The 18,497-nt window shown below is 41.6% G+C and overlaps 3 protein-coding genes across 3 annotated transcripts; all 3 read left to right on the top strand.

The window, feature by feature from the left end:
• Positions 1-324: 324 nt before the first annotated feature.
• On the top strand, positions 325-3,487 carry LOC110487507 (ragulator complex protein LAMTOR2). The gene is made up of 4 exons (XM_021559432.2): positions 325-545; positions 706-868; positions 1,129-1,218; positions 1,404-3,487. The coding sequence occupies exons 1-4, from the start codon at positions 478-480 to the stop codon at positions 1,458-1,460; spliced, it is 378 nt and encodes a 125-aa protein (XP_021415107.2). The 5' UTR covers positions 325-477; the 3' UTR covers positions 1,461-3,487.
• LOC110487486 (ras-related protein Rab-25-like) lies at positions 2,450-8,255 on the top strand. The gene is made up of 5 exons (XM_021559423.2): positions 2,450-2,700; positions 5,811-6,006; positions 6,684-6,877; positions 7,352-7,432; positions 7,709-8,255. Exons 1-5 carry the CDS (start codon positions 2,664-2,666, stop codon positions 7,834-7,836), a joined length of 636 nt encoding a protein of 211 aa, XP_021415098.2. The 5' UTR covers positions 2,450-2,663; the 3' UTR covers positions 7,837-8,255.
• A 1,408-nt stretch (positions 8,256-9,663) lies between these two features.
• LOC110487493 (ras-related protein Rab-11A) lies at positions 9,664-18,493 on the top strand. The gene is made up of 6 exons (XM_036946207.1): positions 9,664-9,750; positions 9,961-10,017; positions 13,166-13,361; positions 13,816-14,009; positions 14,994-15,074; positions 16,735-18,493. Exons 2-6 carry the CDS (start codon positions 9,978-9,980, stop codon positions 16,872-16,874), a joined length of 651 nt encoding a protein of 216 aa, XP_036802102.1. The 5' UTR covers positions 9,664-9,750; positions 9,961-9,977; the 3' UTR covers positions 16,875-18,493.
• Positions 18,494-18,497: the final 4 nt, after the last annotated feature.

Below are 18,497 nucleotides of genomic sequence, written 5' to 3'. Positions count from 1 at the left end.
GTTTAAAGCAATGCTAGTGTTAGACTCATCCGGCCTCTGCAAAGAGATTACTCGGGGTAGCTATTAAGAATTTTTAACTGATATGCCATTTTGTTCCTTTCAATAATGGCAATTAGCCACAGTCAGGATACTGCAGTTAACTCTGTTCTTCTAATACAAATTCCCCCCCAGTCCTCTTACTCTGACAAGTGTTTAACATCTCAGGATCAACATGAAAAGGATATCAATTCTATAATTGGGGCAGATCTGAGCTGAAAAGGTGCACTTTGAATATATTATTCCAGTGACCGGTTTCAATCGTCTGGAACGCACCCACTGTCCTTCCCATAATGCATTACGATTTGTATCAGGAAGTTGAAGGAGTCAGCTGACTGGATTGTGTTGTTGTAGAAGAAGTCACTGAATTGGATGATAAAATACACTTCATAATTTCGCCTAAATTAATTCAGTTGCTGCAAAGTATTGCTCACGCCAACCATGTTGCGGCCAAAAGCATTGACGCAAGTTCTCAGCCAGGCAAATACAAGCGGAGTACAAAGCACACTGTAAGTACTGAGTGGCAGAGGCACGTGAATATAGCGTGCTAACTAGCTAAATTGGTTAATTATTTGTTCTTAAGATGACTTGTAACGACAGCTACCTACATGTAGGTAAGTCTTAGCTAACACTCTCTCTGGCTAACTTATTTACATGTTCTCCCCGCAGATTGTTAAATAATGAAGGGTCTCTTTTGGCTTACTCTGGCTATGGGGACACTGACGCTCGAGTGACCGCTGCCATTGCAAGCAACATCTGGTCGGCCTATGACAAGAACGGGCATCAAGCTTTTAACGAAGATAAACTGAAATTCATTCTGATGGATTGTATGGTTAGTTTGAACTATATGGTCTAGTTACCATGCATGAACAAAATGTTTGTTACATCATTCTGCCTTGCGTTGGTTATCCATTGAGTATCACAGTCAGGCTCCAGAGAAATTAAGCTGTATGCCCGATAACGTTAGTTAAATAGTGGTAGAAAAGGATGACCTAGGCTATTTGGCAGCTTGGGAGGTAGTACCACCAAAGGTAAATTGAAATTCAATGTACATGCATTTTTATCAATTCCTTTCTTATCTTATCTTTGCAGGAAGGCAGGGTGGCCATCACACGGGTAGCTAACCTACTGCTGTGCATGTATGCCAAAGAGACAGTGGGCTTTGGAATGCTTAAAGCCAAGGTGAGGAAGAATACTTTGAGTGTGGATGACATTGGTGTGCAAATTGTGTTGTATTTGAAATGACAAAACACCAATGACTAATTCCTGAAGAGAACAAGTATGTATGTCATTTAAAGAGCCACGAGCACAGACCATGTCTGCATACCATACTAAGCATATATCTCCTGTCTGTATGGTATTTCTAGGCTGAAGCGTTGGTACTGTACCTGGAGGAACCTTTAACCCAAGTTGCTGCATCATAGGGGAAGTCTGGCTGGAGTGTTGTCTTCAATTTTGTCTCCCGTGATAATACATGAACACTTGTTGCTTATGTGAATGCTTCACCTGGTCTTCATGAAATGCTGCAGTCTGTGTATGAATGAACTGAGTATTTGTCTTCTGATTACTGTATTTATACTCCGTATGCTCTAACTTAATGCTTGAGTTTAGTAGTTTGGCCGTTTGTGGCATGCAGTTCAAATGTCAAGTTCGCACATTGTGTAAGGCGGGCTATGTAAATCTTCAATGAATTTCACTGCCTGTAAGAGGACTCCTTTCTCAACTGCTGAAAATGCTGACACATTAACTTTAAGGCATTTGCTGTTTACCCTAGTCAGAATATTACATTTGTCTGTTGTTGCCATGCAATAACCTTTATGATATCCTTTTGTAACAGGCTATCCATAAACTGTTTTTTTTCAATGAAAAATCAATATGTATTTGTCTTCAAAGATATGAAATACATAAAACCATTTGATTCATATGTTAGATTTTTAGTTCCAGGGATACCAAGGAGTTTTTTGCAGAACTGACGTTACAGGTTTGCTGAACAGACCTAATATTGCATTACCTTGTCAGTTGTTTGACAGTATTGTTATTACTGATATATATTTGTGTTTGTCAATTCAGAACTTTATCAATACTGTTTCTAGGTCCCTTTTGCTGTTACTTTGTGTTCCTGGTTTGAGATGAACAGAACCAGGGGTTTATTCATTAGTTGCATACCGTAGCAAAACGTTTTGCAATAAATTAGGTTCTATTTGACAGGTAGGTCCTGTGAATACACCTCAGAGGAAGCAATGGTTGTCTTTCGCCATGTAAAAGGGATAGGGAAACAGTAATTTCCTGAAGGCAATCATTTGGTTTGTCCAGCAGGTGGCATGTATCTATTTTTTTTCACACAGTTGCTCATGTGGTTGTCCTACCTGTTCAACCTGCCATAGACTTACACCAAGCCACTCCCCCAACCCCCATCATTCCTCAGCAGAACTACCTGATGACACAGCGGAGCAAGTTCCTTGTAAACAATCTAGGTTTCTATTAAACGTAGAGGGGGACAGGTGACTTGCAAAGTGTTTGTGCGGCTCTTTTAAATCTGAAGATTAGGGTGAGTGGCTTCTGGGGAAGTGTCATCTTTCCTTTCTCCCCTCACACTCTTGAGAGCTGGACCACTGAAGGTGTACCTCATGGGTTCAGATGAGGCCTACAACTTTGTCTTTAAGGGTGAGTCCATGTTCTTTCACATTTAACAGATTGATGTCCTACATTTACATAATGTAGCACACACTCTTATTCAGTAGTGATTGCATACATGTTCAGACTTTTTTGCTTACTGGTCTTTTATGGGAATTGAAATCACAACCCTGGTGTTGCAAGTGCCATGCTCTACTAACTGAGCCACCATGATGATACAATGTATATGTCAACTACTTTTTTTGTAGTTAGAGCTAGTGCAGTGTTGCTCACTACAGACAACCATTGAATTATGTTACTTGGTGTGTGTGCTAAGGCTAGAAGCTAAGTGCCAGCACAGTATCAAAAGCACACCGTAGATTGTTAGTAACACATCTACCACCCAGAAATGATGCAGGTCACTCCCACCTGTGTTGAAATTACAGAAAAAGTCTAGGGTGTGTCCTGAAACAAGGCAAGTTGCCTTGCATAGTGCATACACTCAAGAAATATTGCCAATTATGTTTACGCCAGTCCTGTAGTACAGGGCGTCTCAGAGTAGGAGTACTGATCTAGGATCTGTTTAGCATGTTAGGTCATGATGAATATGACTGTATGAACAGATCCTAGATCAGCATTCATACTCTTAGACGCTTTGTGGATACGAGCCCAGGTCTAGGAGTTTTATCCATTACTTTTAAGAATGCATCTAACCTTGAGGTTCATTAATATGCTACTGTTGGTATTTTACAAGTCAAGACAGTGCTACTTCAAGAATGTTGCTATTTCTATGAACTTGAATGCTATTTCTGTATGTAACTGAATACATTCTTGACCTCCAACTGTTATTGTGGTGAGTTTCACAAGCTTGTCAATATCATTCCATGAAAACACACATTCCTGAATATTTTATCCTATCACTCTTTCCATTATGTCTATAGTCACACCAGAGAAGCATGTGTACTGTTTCACTACATGACTTACTAAGTCCTATATGCTACAGGCATGGTAGAGGAGGTGGGGATGTGCATGATGAGGTGAAGTGATTTGTCGATTAGGGAAACAAAAAAACCCAGTTAGTTGGGCCAGGGGATGTTGATGAAGTATAATGTTGTGTTTTCACTGAACCACATGGAAGTTTCTGCCATTCATTCTGGAACGAAGGACTAGGCCTAATTCTACTATAGCTTTATTTTTGAAACCATCCAGACATCATGAAGTAAAATCTAAATGATTCCCTGCTTTGATTGTCTAAACGTAAATGAAGCTTTTATATGTAAATAAGTTGAGGGAACTGCTCAGTCATAAATCAATTCAAGTAAATCTGAATTATTATTAAATGAGTTTTTCCCGCAACTTACTTAATACCCTTTTGCCTCAGAACAAAGTCAAACCAGGCCAGTAAAGTGCTTCAAGGCCTCTTATCCTATTTGCCATGGAAACCAGGGATATTGTTTGCATAAGAGGTTACTGAGTATGGGAGGGGGAAATGGCAACATTTTTCATCTCACCTAATAAAAAAACAAAAGCAGAACAATGATCTGCCAATGGAGTGAACAATTACCCAAAACAAACCAAAGTAGAACATCTCGTTAACGTTCTTTCCTGCTGCCTGTTTTACACCTCAGGTTAAATCTAAACTGGGTTCGGAGACCAGAAACTGGATAGTTGCTTTAGAATGTAAGTCTGGGAACATGAACAGGCATGATCCCAACATTTTTTCTTTTGACAAATATCTTCTTGCCTGTTAAAAGCTCTGTAGCATAAATCAGCATGCAGGGAAGATATTCAATGCTTGCTAATCTTATCCCCACTAGTGGTTTGGAGGGCAATAAATAGAATATGTATTAGGTGACCGTACTGAATAAACATGTCACTTTTTTTTTAACCTTCTGCACACTGCCGTTTATCACGTTCTTGGTTTCCTTAGATCTTTCTTGCTGGTGCGCCATGGAACTTGGATGCCTATCTTGGTTCAGCTCACATTCTCATGGTTGAGATTAAAGCAGAAATTGGTGTTTGGCTCAGCTCCGTCAGCTGTGTTGAAATCATGGTGTCATTGTGACATGTGGTCATATTTTCCTATATGTTTGTCAAGTAGGCCAAGGCTGTCTTTCTGAGTCAGCTGCTCACACTCTAGAAGCAAACACATGAGTCACTGAAACATATAGGGGGGCATCATTGTTCCTTGTACCTCTTCTGTTTGGACTCAGTATTGCTCCCAGCAAGATAGATAGAGGGAAGTATCAGTGTGAACTGTACCACCTGATTTTATTAGTTGCTTCCTCTTTTGAAGGCTTGTTTCATTACAGGAAATTCCCCAAGAGCAATGCAATAAATCCCCCCTCCCCCCCCCCCCCCCCCCCTCCCCCCACACACACACACAAACACTGGCTGGTTCTCCTTTGGTTCTCTTCAACAACTGACTACTCATCACTGTATATACTACATATCTCTTAACCTACACAGCGTGATAATAACATATTAGCTCCCATTTCCTAGATGATAATTAACACGAACAAGCATGATCATTTATTTTAAAGACACCTGAGCCATGATTTTGATGCTACTTCTCAGATGGTTTGTTCTACATTCCTCACTTAACATAATTGTCCCAGTAACTATTTGCACGGGTGTGGTGCTGTTTCTGTCATAGAACACAGTTGTGAAGAGAGTACTAATGATATAATGTGCAGCAGACTAAGACTGAGGGTTTAGGGTAGGGTTAGTGATATTGAGTGGGCTGTTTGAGGACACACCTAGGCCTCACCTAAGAGTTACGCTATTTGCAGGAAGTTCAGGGAGCAGCCTTATTGTAGTTATGAGTTGGTGTTAATCAATGGGTTGACATGAGTGAGATTCTAACAGTAAAGAAAGAGATACATTGAAGAATCATTGTTTTTGTGTGAAAAAAAACATTACTTACTCTCATTATTGTAATTCCATATGTGTTGTGCCCTGAAATGGCACCTTGAGGTTCTACACCTGATACTATTGTACGTCTGCACTATGGCAATATAAAGTGTTCTACATCTAGGATGAAACACCTAGTCCCCTTCATTCACATAATAGAGACTCACTGGGGATGTAAAGCACATATTCAAACATGTTTCTGGTGCACTAGAACTCATGCCCTCCTCTCCCCCTTCTTTCTTCTCCAGTGGTTCTTATAGGTGAGTCTGGCGTTGGCAAGAGCAACCTGCTCTCCCGCTTCACCAAGAACGAGTTCAACCACGACAGCCGCACCACCATCGGGGTGGAGTTCAGCACACGCACAATTCAACTGAAAAGTCTCATAATCAAGGCTCAAATCTGGGACACGGCTGGGCTGGAGCGGTACAGGGCCATCACCTCTGCGTGAGTAATCTGGGTGAAACTGTGGACCCACGTACACACACACACACACACTGACCATTTCTCACTATTGTGTGGGCATCTTGGGTGGTATTATAGGCCCAAACACTCCACGTGGACAGGCACTAGTTTTACACTTTGCCCAGATAGCCTGGAAGAACAAACAGCAGGTTCACTGTTCCAGTCATTTACTACTTGTGCATTTTGGTCTAAATATCCATTATGGCTGGGCATATTCAATACACATCCAGACCCAAACATTTTTCTTCTCTGACTTATTCCTGACTTGTTCTTTTATAAAGACTCTGGAAGGGTTAATGGCATGGAAACACGTTTCAAAACAATAAAACTGTGTCCATTCAATTTAATGACATGGAAAATCTGAGGATATGTTATACCACAGCAGGATTAATTCTTCTCTGTCAAGAGTTTAGTAAATACTTTACTGAATAATTCCCTCATGCACATTTCCTTCCCTAGAAATGTCTTTCTGCAATCAAAAACCAAGTCTATTAGAATATTACAATGCTTTTGTCGGTTCAATGTATCGTACTATGGAGGCCTACATGGCATTTCAAGAGAAAAATGGGGTATGGATACTCCGAGGCATCACCCATCACATACTTTATAAATATGAATAAAAACATCAGGTTACATATTTTTTCATATTTTCTCCCTAGTTATTATAGAGGAGCTGTTGGAGCGCTATTGGTCTATGACATCACCAAACATCTGACCTATGAGAGTGTGGAGCGCTGGCTTAAGGAGCTATATGACCATGCAGACCCTCACATCGTAGTCATGCTGGTGGGCAACAAAACTGATCTGGGGTCAGAGCGATCAGTGCCCACTGAGGATGCCAAGGACTTTGCAGGTACAGCTGCCAAGACTCTGACACCATGAATATATCCTAGGATAATAACAATGACTCCATTGTAATAAACATAATAAATTGCATAAACTTCAAACTTCAAAATGTTGTTCCCTTATATAGTGAATTGTGGTTTTGCCTTGTTAATATACTAATATTCACAACAGCCAATAGGCCAATAGCCTTTATTGGTCCAAATTTGTGGCTTGAGCAGTGCTTGACTTGAGATCTGAGTATCGCCACCGCAAATGTTCTACTGCTTGAGCGCCTGTTCCTCTTATAGAATATTAGCTCAAAGGTATTGTTGAGCTCCTGCACCTACTGTAAATATAAACAATATCAGCACCCAAAATGAGTACCAGAACCTATTTCAGTCCATGTCAAGCACTGGGCTTGAGTCACTAGTTCACCCCAAATTTGACAAACCTACATTTTGAGAAAATACTCAGTAAACACTACCTCTCTTGCTCTATGCAGAAAAGAATGGCCTATTGTTCTTAGAGACATCAGCCTTGGAGTCCACAAACGTTGAGACTGCATTCCAAAATGTCCTTGGAGGTAATTGACTTTTATATATTTACAGTACCAACCCTATTATTGATTTGTTTGTTTTTAGCTCTCTAGCTAACCTTGTTTTTTGGTGTAAAAGTAGTGCAATCAATGCTCAGTAATTCATCAGTTAAACTGAGTGGAAAGTTGGCATTGCAGAACAAAATGCTTGTGCTACGTTTATTGTTTTGTGTAAGCAGTTGTCACTGGCAGTTTGTGGTCAATGTTTTTTTGTCACTGTTTGTTGCACCAGAATTCACACTATTCCTGTGCCTCTTCCATCAGAGATTCACAGGAAGGTGAGCAGTAAAGAAGTGACCCGGGGGTCCATTAGTGCCGTGTCTCTGGCCAGCCCCGTCCCCAGAGCTGCAGGCGACCCTGAAGAGAAGAAGCCCTGCTGTAGGAACCTCTGATGGGACAAACCACCCCCTCATGTGGAATAGAGCACTCCATCTTCCTCTAGTTAGTGTGCCCAAATGGTGCAAGCCTGATTGAAAAGAATGATGCTGAGCAAGACCACTCTGATGTGACATAGTTACATGTTGGCAGACAGAATGAGTTTTCCATTCCTAAAGATGATGTAATGTGTATGTACATGGCTGGGGGTACATTTCCCCCCCAAAGAATCCAGCAATCATTTGAATATAAAAATATATCAAACAGCATTTTTGTGTAAACTTCAAAAATTCAATGTTGCTTAGGATGATTTTATTTTTAAAGGTAGTCAACTGATGTACAGAATATTTGCATTTTTAGTGACTGAGGTTGGACAACAAGTGCCAAAACCACGTTTTTACACAAAGCTTGATTAATTAAATTTGCTGTCACTGTTGTTTGTGCTCTGTTTACTTAAAGTACAGTTACATGTAATTTATCTTTTGCTTTAATTGTTCCAAAACGGCGTATTCTTATTGTGGGGTGATTTTACAACAATACAGGAATATTTTTTTGCACTCAAATGCCAGGTTCATTATTACTTGCCTTATAATTATCAGTTTTTACATTTGATTTCCTTCACAATAATAGCCAATTCATCATAATAATACATCTAAAAATGGCAATAAGTACAATACACAAATGGCAACTGATAGACAAGAACATAATGGAATAGCCTACATTTTCCATCTGTGGGGATTACTTTTGATTATAATGAAGATATCCCATTAATGATCAGACATTGACCATATTGATCTCATAAGTCGTCCTTAGCTAAACCTATAATAATTTAATTTGTAAAGTGCTTTTTTTTCAGACCCAAGGTGCAAAAAAATACAATAAATAGGCCTACATCCAGACACAAAAGTATATATTAATTGCATTTATTTAGCTGCATAAGCATAGCCTGCAGTTCAAGTGCTGCAGTGCTGTGATGTCATTATGATACTGTGCTAAGGATCCATTAAACCTGAGGGTCATGGTGCTTTCAAGACAGCTGGGAACTTTGAAATAATGTGGTCAAATCCTGACGTCGGAGCTGTAGAAAGAGGTCCGAGTTCCCGACCTGGAATTCCGAGTTGGATGACCTTTCAAAAAGATTTGTCCCAGTCAGAATTATTTTTTCCTGAGTTTTGCATTTGTATTTATTATGGATCCCCATTAGCTGCTGCCTACTACTGTGGTCCAACAAAATTAAGATCGTAGTACATTTAAAAACATGACAATACATTCATAACATATTGTGTGCCCTCAGGCCTCTACTCTACTACCACATATATCATAACACAAAATCCAAGTGTGTATTGTGCGTATGTTATCGTGTTTGTATGCATGTGTCTATGTTTGTGTTGCGTCACAGTACCTGCTGTTCCATAAGGTGTATTTATCTGTTTTTTAAATCAAATTTTACTGCTGACCTGAGTTACTTGATGTGGAATAGAGTTCCATGTAGTCATGGCTCTATATTACTGTGCGCCTCCCATAGTCTGTTCTGGACTTGGCGACTGTGAAGAGACCTCTGTTTGCATGTCTTGTGGGGAATGCATGGGTGTCCGAGCTGTGTGCCAGTAGTTCCCAGTTGTCTTGAACGCACTGATATCCGAAGTCGGAGATTTCCGAGATCCGAGTCCCCAGTTGTTCTGAACGCAGCATCAGCATACCTGGAAGGCTTGAGACTGAAGACATCACCCAAGAGGCGATGAGTAGGCTCAATGGAGGCAAATCATGAATGACAACAAAATAGACCAATCACAGGAAAGCCAGTGACCGGTATCTGTCGTCGATTGGCCAGTCGAAACTGGGTAAAGGGCGGGGCTAGAAACTCGATGTTACGTCGCTCGGAAATGGCAAATTACAAGTGGTAGGGAAGAGGAGTCGAAAGTTTGTGAAAGGTAGTTTGTTGTCTTTTAAAATTTCACAGTCAAATATGAGACCTATAGTCGAATAATATATTAGAGACGTTGACATAGTGATAATTTATCTTTTTGACCCGGTTGTTCGTTCTACCGAAGCGGTCGGTTGCGAGATAAATGGTCAATAAGTTTTGTCGAATTGAACAGAGAAACCACCACGGGAGGGTTTGAACATTTCACATTCCATAGGTAGAAACGTTGAAGAAATGACGAATAGAGAAGACGAATATGACTATCTTTTCAAAGGTGAGTGTGTTTACGATACTTTACTAGGGCATTGCCATGTCGTGAGTGTAGTCATTTCGACCTAGAGTCGGTTCAGCGCCACACCGATTTCAATATAATACATTTATTTTGTCGCCGCTTCCGCCCTGTCAAAAGTAATCGGACTGTGTTGCTGTAACTACGTAACGAGCGCTGCCAAAATCAATTCTCAATGACATAAGGTAATGCGTAGCAGTTATAGTAACAACTTCACTCTGAATTTCTGTAACTATTGTTTCAATTCAGTAGAAATGTGGATACAACTGTGTAGTAGGCTAGTTGATTGCAACAGCACTCACTGCACAGACATTTAATAAGCACCATGTAAGCTATCCAAAGTGACATCTGTTTAGTCATCTTGTGGTAGGCCTATGACGCAATCATCAGGAGAGGAAGTATTGGTCAACAGGAGTCATATAGCCCACTGATTATGGCAGGATGACACCTCAAAATATATTTACTCAAACCGATTGCCCTAAGGTGACCAGTGACCACATGGTTTAGCCTTTAAGCACTATTCTGTTTGTAGGCATTCCATTGACCTGGTGTCGTGGTGGGTCACTCTGGGTTTAGAGAAAGCGGTCATCTCCATGATCTGTTTACATCTGAATGAAGTGGAGTAAAGATGACCTTGGCCAAATTATACCTAATTAATCTAACCGATAGCATAGAGTGAAAGCTTATTGGCCCCTTCTCAACATGACTTGTCTGGTCCTTGGGTTCTATGTTGTCTAGTCGTACCTTTCCCAGACTTTTCTGTGCACATGCACTGTAGCCTATTGTTTGGCCTACATATGAGAATGTGTAGGCCTACATTTGTAAGAATACAGCAACAATTGGTATTTTACAATGATAGTGGATACTTACTGCTCCCCTGTACTTACTTACACTAACTACTTTCATTGTGGGTTGTTTTGTCCTGGACAAGGGAAATAAAGTGCACAGTGTCCTTTGTTTGTTTGGGGTTCTACATTTGAACATGCGTTGTCAAACTGGAAAGACCTGCATGATTCAAGTGAGTGTGTGTGTCCCTATACAGAAGGGCTCTGACAGTAGGGAAGATGAGCATAACTTCACTTTCAGATAAAATACCTTGGTGCTGGCCAAATATCACAATTATCTGAATTCAGTGCTACACAGCTAGAATGCACTGCCCCATAGAGCCTAATGTGAGGACTGTCAGTAGGCCACATAACCAGTAGGTTCCTCCCCCTCCAGTTTCCTGCGTTTAGTTTCTTTCTTTACTGCACCCTCACTGTTTAGGCATGAGTCAGTCAGGTGAGTGGTTGAATCACTGCTTCCAACAAGGAGCCTGTAAATGTTGCACAGCAAGTTGACCAGCTTTCTTGTTTAAATGACTGAGTGCTTATTTAAACTGAGTGCTCTCTTTACAGATAATGAAATGCTTTCTTGTTGATTTGACTTCTAGATAAGATAGACCTACTTAAAATAACTTATTTATACTGTATTGGGAAATAGAATTTAGATATATATTTTTTGTACCCTGTTATCTCCCTCATTTTGTGGTATCCAATTGGTAGTTAGTCTTGTCTCATCGCTGCAACTCCGGTTACGGACTCGGGAGAGGCGAAGGTTGAGAGCCGTACATCCTCCGAAACACAACCCAACCAAGCCGCACTGCTTCTTGACACAATACCCACTTAACCTGGAAGCCAGCCGCACCAATGTGTTGGAAGAAACACTGTGCACCTGGTGACCGTGTCAGCGTGCACGGCTCCCGGCCTGCCACAGGAGTTGTTAGTGCATGATGAAACAAGGACTTAACTGCTGGCCAAACCCTCCCCTAACCCAGACAACTCTGGGCCAATTGTGCGACGCCCCATGGGTCTCCCAGTCTTGGCTGGCTGCGATAGAGCCTGGACTCAAACCTAGAATCTATAGTGGCACAGCTAGCACTGTGATGCTGTGCCACTCGGGAGGCCAGAATTGAGATTTTTAAGGAAGAGGGAATAGACTGTTTAGGCCTAAGCTATGTGATGATGGCATCCAATAATGAAATAATGGTTGTAGCTTTAGAACTCTGAAATGCAGCCTACACAATACCGTAGCCTAAATTGGTGATCTTATGTTTCTGGTGACAAGTACACTAAAAGTTGCATAATGCTTTTGTTTGTTCCTCAGCCACCGTATTATCACGGTTACCAGATAGCGTGACCGGAAGATAGGCTAATCTAATGGAATTGTAGTTCAGAGTCCTTCTTGCAGCTGACAAGGATATTCTTGGAACTACAAAGTCACAGTTCTCATGTTACTAACTTATATGGAGAGTTGCCGATGAATTGCCTGTGGAACAAGTTCACTTTTGTTAGGTTCTCCTAGCTTGAGTCAGTCGGCGCAATTGTCAATTGGTAGGCAGGTTTCTACCTGTGTCTGCTGCACCACTGTAGTATTTTCATGTGATGAGCTTTGCCTACATTCTGTGGGAGATGTGTCAATAAGGCCTCGTCAACACACAACCAGTTCCTATTTCCTAATAACAAGGTGGTGAGCTTATGAGTTTAGGATTTTCCTCCTGACTCACCTGGATTTCAATCCTTGTAAAATCCTCTTTCCCAACACACCCCCGTTTATGTTTGGAAATTAATGGGTGTCAAAACGGGAACATATGGAGCAATGAAACATTTGGCACAAGGGCAGGGTTCAGAGGTGGTGCTGCAAAGTGAATAAGCTGAACTTCACATGGCATCATCTTCTTGGTCAATTAAATCAATCTTTGGTCATTCATGACCATACTTAGCCTAGGCGCTCCCTCACAAAGTTTGAAACTTCGTGTCGTGGGTCTTTTGTCTATAGCAAAAACAAGCCAGATGGCCTGTTTTGCACAAATATTGTTTATTGAACTACAGTCAAGTACAGTCAGGCCCTCTCAGTAGACCGTTAATCACTAACAGAGCAGCAGACACATGGCACAATGCTCTTAGACCCAATCAGGAGCTGTCATCTCTTCTACCATGATTGTCTTTGTCAGACCTGTTTTACCGCCACTGAGTGTTCCTATTCCTACATCGTAGGAAACAAGTTGTCAACACTTGTACAGTGGGTAACATATTGTATCGTTATTCTGGTGGTGTCTCTGACTCATGCCCTCGCTCCTCTCTCTGTGCTCCAGTGGTGCTGATTGGGGACTCTGGAGTGGGGAAGAGTAACCTGCTGTCCCGCTTCACCCGTAACGAGTTCAACCTGGAGAGCAAGAGCACCATTGGGGTGGAGTTTGCCACGCGCAGCATCCATGTGGAGGGCAAGACCGTCAAGGCCCAGATCTGGGACACGGCAGGACAGGAGCGCTACAGAGCCATCACCTCCGCGTGAGTATTAACACAGCTTGCACGCATAGAGATCTCTGTTTTGTCTGTCTGCCAGGCATCTTTTGACATATTTGCAACATTTAGACAAGCAGCCCAATTCTGATCTTTATTTAACTAATTGGTCATTTGACCAATCCTGTAGATCTTTTCACAAATGAGCTCTGAAAGATCTGATGGGATTGGTCAAATGACTGACTAATAGAAAAAATATCAGACTTGGGTTTCCTGTGTAAACCCAGCCATTGTGGATGTTTGTGTGTACAGAACATTCCAGCCTACTTCTGCTAATTTACTAATGTTCTCATCTTGTTGACAACTTTGAGTCCTTTGCTTATGATGTATGCAATAGCATTTCATGTAGGGAACGACAAACTAAATCTACCACTCCATTGACTCAGCCAATGCTCAGCTGCTCCCAGTAACACTTAGTTCCCTTCTCCTGTCCCCTGTGTAGGTACTACCGTGGGGCAGTGGGGGCTCTGCTGGTGTACGACATCGCCAAGCACCTGACGTATGAAAACGCTGAACGCTGGCTGAAGGAGCTGCAGGACCACGCTGACAGCAACATCGTCATCATGCTGGTGGGCAACAAGAGTGACCTGCGCCACCTCAGGGCCGTGCCCACGGACGAGGCCAAGGCCTTGGCAGGTACCCTTACATCAACTAGTTTTATAGCTACTTGATCTGTTTGTGTTGATTCTACTACAGCATTACAAGCCAAGGGGACAGTACAGGAGAGTTGTTTCTCCCTCAATAATTTTTACTTTTTTATTCGCGATAGCAGTGGATATAAAGCGATGCGGCAAGTTGAACAACACAATACCATTTTTTTGATAAGTATTACCATAATCTTGCTTTCCCTATTGGCACAAGGGCATTTCAAACACATTTCAAAAATAATCTGGGCCTGGGGAAAGTGATGCACCTGAGCCTCGCAGTGGACAAGGGAATGCCCTCCACTCTCTGTCACTGTCTACTTCCCCCTTAGGGCTGCTCTTTGATGTGGAGACAACAGAACTCCTATCAGGCTGCCTCTGTCAGTGATTAACAGCTGTTTCTGGTTCTGAATGCACATCCCCAGCAATTGGAAAAAAAGCCAGTTGATTTGGCTCCATTATGACTGTTGATTTTAGCTACTCTACACACTCCAATGTGACATTTCCAGTTTATCACACTTATCATTTGTAGCTCTGCATAATGGTTCAAGTGTTTACTTATGACCTTGAGTCTTATTTCATGCATGGAATACACTGACTTGTAAATTGCTCTTGATAAGAGTGCCTATATATGAATGAATGGAATTGTTCTTGAATGGAATTGTTCTAGAATACGTCATTGCGTAGAGTAAACAAGCATGCCATGTGATACCACAGGCTCCCGTTCAATTTCTGTTATTGATTTGTCACCAGGGTTGGCTCATGCAGCACGACTAGAAAGGGTCATCGACATCATGTCATTTTTATCAGTTAGCCTATTCTGTGGTGGCTGTTGAAAATAGCCTCATTGGTGACGTATAATGACTGGATGGCTGTTTTATGAAGTGCCTACTAGTACGGACAATGAATAATGCCTGAGTTTAATTTTTTTTTTTTTATAAAAACAAACAACAAAAAAAATATCCACTTTCCACAGAGAAGCATGGACTGTCTTTCCTGGAGACCTCGGCGTTAGACTCCTCTAATGTGGAGCTGGCTTTCCAGACCATTCTCACAGGTTAGTGTACACAGCCTACCATATACACTAGAACTGCTTGTGAATTTAACAAGGGGCGGTTCCATCGTTACGGAATTACACTGCTACTCCAATTTTTCACTTTAAAATGGTTGCCAAACATAAACCATTGATTATTAATCAGTAAATTATTATTGGAACAACTGCAGAATTATGGTAAAATCTCCCTCAGTTTTATTATGTTACTAAACTTTGTATCTACACAGTTCTTCCTGTAAATGTTTTTGTAACATTTTCGATGGAAATTGTTACATTTATTTTTTATGTATAGGGTTCTATGGTTTGTTCAACTTTGAAATCAATGGTGAAATCAATCCTGTGAAAGAGCTGGCCTACTCTAACACTTAAAAGGCTTAAAAAGAGTCACTTGTCCACGTAAAGGCCCCCCCTTCACACATCATCTTATATTAACGGCCATGCCAAACGTTCCTTTAGTGTATATATATTTATTTATTTGTACTCCATTTGTTCAGCGGTGACTCATCTTCCACCAATAGATGGCAGCAAAATCCAGGTTATTACGAGGCCTCTACTGTAAGATTACTCTGCAGTAAATTGAACAGGACCTGACATTTTTATTAAGGTCAAAAGCATCTGTAATTGGCATGCTCAAAGGACACTCAGACAATCACACTTTGTGTGATCCTCAATCAGATCTGATGTTTGTCAGGAAACCACTAAAGCATTTATTTTGGGTCTGGTTGCAATATGTACATTGGAATGCAAATATGAGCTTTCCAGATGTCTCATCGTTTTAGGAAGACACAATTTAGTCCCTCATACCCAGAACAACTCACATTAAGTACTTCTACAAGAGCAACTTAGTGACGTATTAGCCACACCTTAGAAAGGCCCTTGTTAATGCGTGGCCGCCATAAAATAGAAAATTAGCAACGGCCAACTCAAAAACCCAAGAGTGTCTGACGAACAAGCCTCTCACTGAGGCCTTAAAATCAGTTGATAAATGGCTGTCAGCATGCTCCCTGCTATTTGTGTTCTGCTTTCCCCCTCCACATACAATTCCCACTCCCTGCATTTGTACAATTAGTAATTCTACTCTTCAACAAATGTTTCATTCATAGAAACTTGAGCTAATGATAGTTCTAATTAGCTAATTTAAGAGAGGAGAACAGAGTGCATAACAGTGCTCAAACACAGCCATGTAGGAATTGAACTAGAGACTCCCTGACCCGGGAAGCATGCTGACTGTAGCCAGTTGTTGAAATACCAGATCAAGGGTTAGTTTAGGTCATCTTGTCTGCTCGTTTTCAAGCTCTTGCTAATTTAGAGGCGGGGAAGTGACTTGGGGATTCACCATCAGTCAGTGGCATGTATGAGTCAGTCTGAAGTTAGTTTTGCATGCCAGACTCGAGTAATCCTAGGAAAGGTGCAGAAGTTCAGTCCCTAGGAGCCACAGGGTGCTGCTGGTTTCTATGACAACTTGTCTCCATTTTTATGTTTGTTTTGGTATTTATTTACACAACCCTGGAAAGTGAAATGCTGTTAGGTCCCCATTGCATTACCATCTTGTTGTGAGTTTTGTATCCACTGTAGTGTTTGACGAAACACACTCCCTTTCTCATCACCTAACAACCCAACAGCGACTGTTGTGTTCTCACTTGTCTCTGTCTGTCTCCTGCAGCCATCTACAACATTGTGTCCCAGAGGCAAATGACGGGCCGCAGCGACACCGACTTCTCGCCCAACTCCAATGTGGTGCCGATCACGGTGCAGCCCACGCAGAACGCTGCCAAGTCGAGTGCCTGCTGCCAGAACAACTGAGGCCTCACCACCGTCAGGGAGAGTCAGGGACAGACAGGTAGACGGAGAGGGAGGACTGGGAGATGAAGAGAAACCTAGAGACAAGGATACAGGCAGACAGAAACAAGGGGAGAGATACAAAGGGGGGGGGGGGGGGGCAACCGAGTGTTTCTGTAGCCTCTTTGCATTGTTTCTTCTGAAGTCTGTCCCCATTTAATTCAATAAGCTTTATGGTTATGCCTTGACTTGATCGGTTTTAAATATGAAAGAGGACATGATTTGAATTCATTTACATGAATTGAGAAATTGAGCATGTTAGGGCATGGTCCGCCATATCTTTACACAGTTTTTGTCTCACTCATTGTGAACTGATCCCCGCCCATTGTCAGCTCAATTAATAAGCCTGTGAACACACCCAATTCAATAGCAAACGGGCAATAAGATTCGGCAGTGAAGACCTGACTTCACTGAAGTGTAACCCCCCCCCCCCCCCCCCCCCTCTCCATTGTCAGTCAGCTCCTCCCAAACTTATTTGAGTTTGTCCCAATGATATTTATTTAACACTATATATTGAGGTCTTCTTTGACCAAAGGGTATGTGCTAACATGCAACACTGGGTGGGTTTGATCTGAAGCTGCTTACTATATATGAAGGGTGTCCTCTATCTTTTTTTTCTTGATTTCACTGGTAATCAAATCCTTTTATGAGGGAGTTATTAAATGTAACTACCCTTGGCTAATGGGGAAACGAGGAGTTATGCCATCTCATCCCAAATGTACCTGGTCGAATGTCAGGCCAATCTAAACTGCACAAAATGGGGGTCCGTGGAGAACTTTTCATGTCCATTTTATCAGTGCACTTCGACTTCCCTTTGTCTTTACACATAATAAAGTTTGCTCTTCTGATGAAACCCATTACAAAGTACTTTGTGCGCAGCAATTTTTCTCTCACAGGCCTATCTTCTTTGCTAACAAACCAGTCTTGCTCCTTTACCGCTGTGAACCATCCTTTTTTTTCTGTTTTACCTGAATTGCTGTCATTTTCCCTGTGGCTGTGGAGATATGGGAGGGTGATGGGGGGATATTGGTTGTAGTGGTGCTGGTCATATACCATGGTCTCAGTGGAGCCCTCCCTGCTGTCCTGGATGGATGGACAGCTCATGTTGCAAGAGATGGGTAGTAAGGGCACTCAGCCTTGCCCGCTGCTGGGTCTCTGATGTACACAAGACGGCTTGTTTTACTGTAAATTAACTCCATTGTAACTGGAACAGTATCATGCCTTCTGGGATATCCCATAAGAGTATCCCAGGTCTCTTTGTATGGTTTTATTTTCTCTTTTTTCTGGGTGTGTGTAGTTCTGTCATGTTGGTAAGAGTAAGCACTACGGAGGATGCTAGCCCTTATAGATCTGATAGATTGGCAAAAGAGGGGAGGTGTGGGGAAAGTTTCAGGGTGCCATTACCACAGCCAAAAGGTTCACAGTGTGAACAGTCATTATCCTGCTGAGTTTTTTTCACCCTTGTGGCATTCCCAATAGTAAATTGGGTAGTAAAGGTTAGGTTTTTAAAACATTTAATTCTCATGTGTATATTTAGATTGCATATGTATAAATAAATGTAATTTCTTAAGTCTTGCTCCTTATTTT

The sequence above is a fragment of the Oncorhynchus mykiss genome, chromosome 2 (assembly GCF_013265735.2).
Source record: "Oncorhynchus mykiss isolate Arlee chromosome 2, USDA_OmykA_1.1, whole genome shotgun sequence".
Taxonomy (NCBI): Eukaryota; Metazoa; Chordata; class Actinopteri; order Salmoniformes; family Salmonidae; genus Oncorhynchus; species Oncorhynchus mykiss.
Note: the sequence above shows the minus strand (reverse complement) of the source record. Positions and strands in the feature narration are given on the sequence as shown.

Bases quoted from the DNA above. Each gene is read 5' to 3' on its own strand.
- LOC110487486 (XM_021559423.2), top strand. From the start codon at position 2,664: ATGGGTTCAGATGAGGCCTACAACTTTGTCTTTAAGG. The intron at 6,007-6,683 runs GTGAGTAATCTG...TTTTCTCCCTAG, and splicing joins TACAGGGCCATCACCTCTGC to TTATTATAGAGGAGCTGTTG. The intron at 6,878-7,351 runs GTACAGCTGCCA...TGCTCTATGCAG, and splicing joins GGATGCCAAGGACTTTGCAG to AAAAGAATGGCCTATTGTTC.
- LOC110487507 (XM_021559432.2), top strand. From the start codon at position 478: ATGTTGCGGCCAAAAGCATTGACGCAAGTTCTCAGCCAGGCAAATACA. The intron at 546-705 runs GTAAGTACTGAG...TTCTCCCCGCAG, and splicing joins AGCGGAGTACAAAGCACACT to ATTGTTAAATAATGAAGGGT. The intron at 1,219-1,403 runs GTGAGGAAGAAT...TGGTATTTCTAG, and splicing joins TTGGAATGCTTAAAGCCAAG to GCTGAAGCGTTGGTACTGTA.
- LOC110487493 (XM_036946207.1), top strand. From the start codon at position 9,978: ATGACGAATAGAGAAGACGAATATGACTATCTTTTCAAAG. The intron at 10,018-13,165 runs GTGAGTGTGTTT...TCTGTGCTCCAG, and splicing joins ATATGACTATCTTTTCAAAG to TGGTGCTGATTGGGGACTCT. The intron at 13,362-13,815 runs GTGAGTATTAAC...TCCCCTGTGTAG, and splicing joins TACAGAGCCATCACCTCCGC to GTACTACCGTGGGGCAGTGG.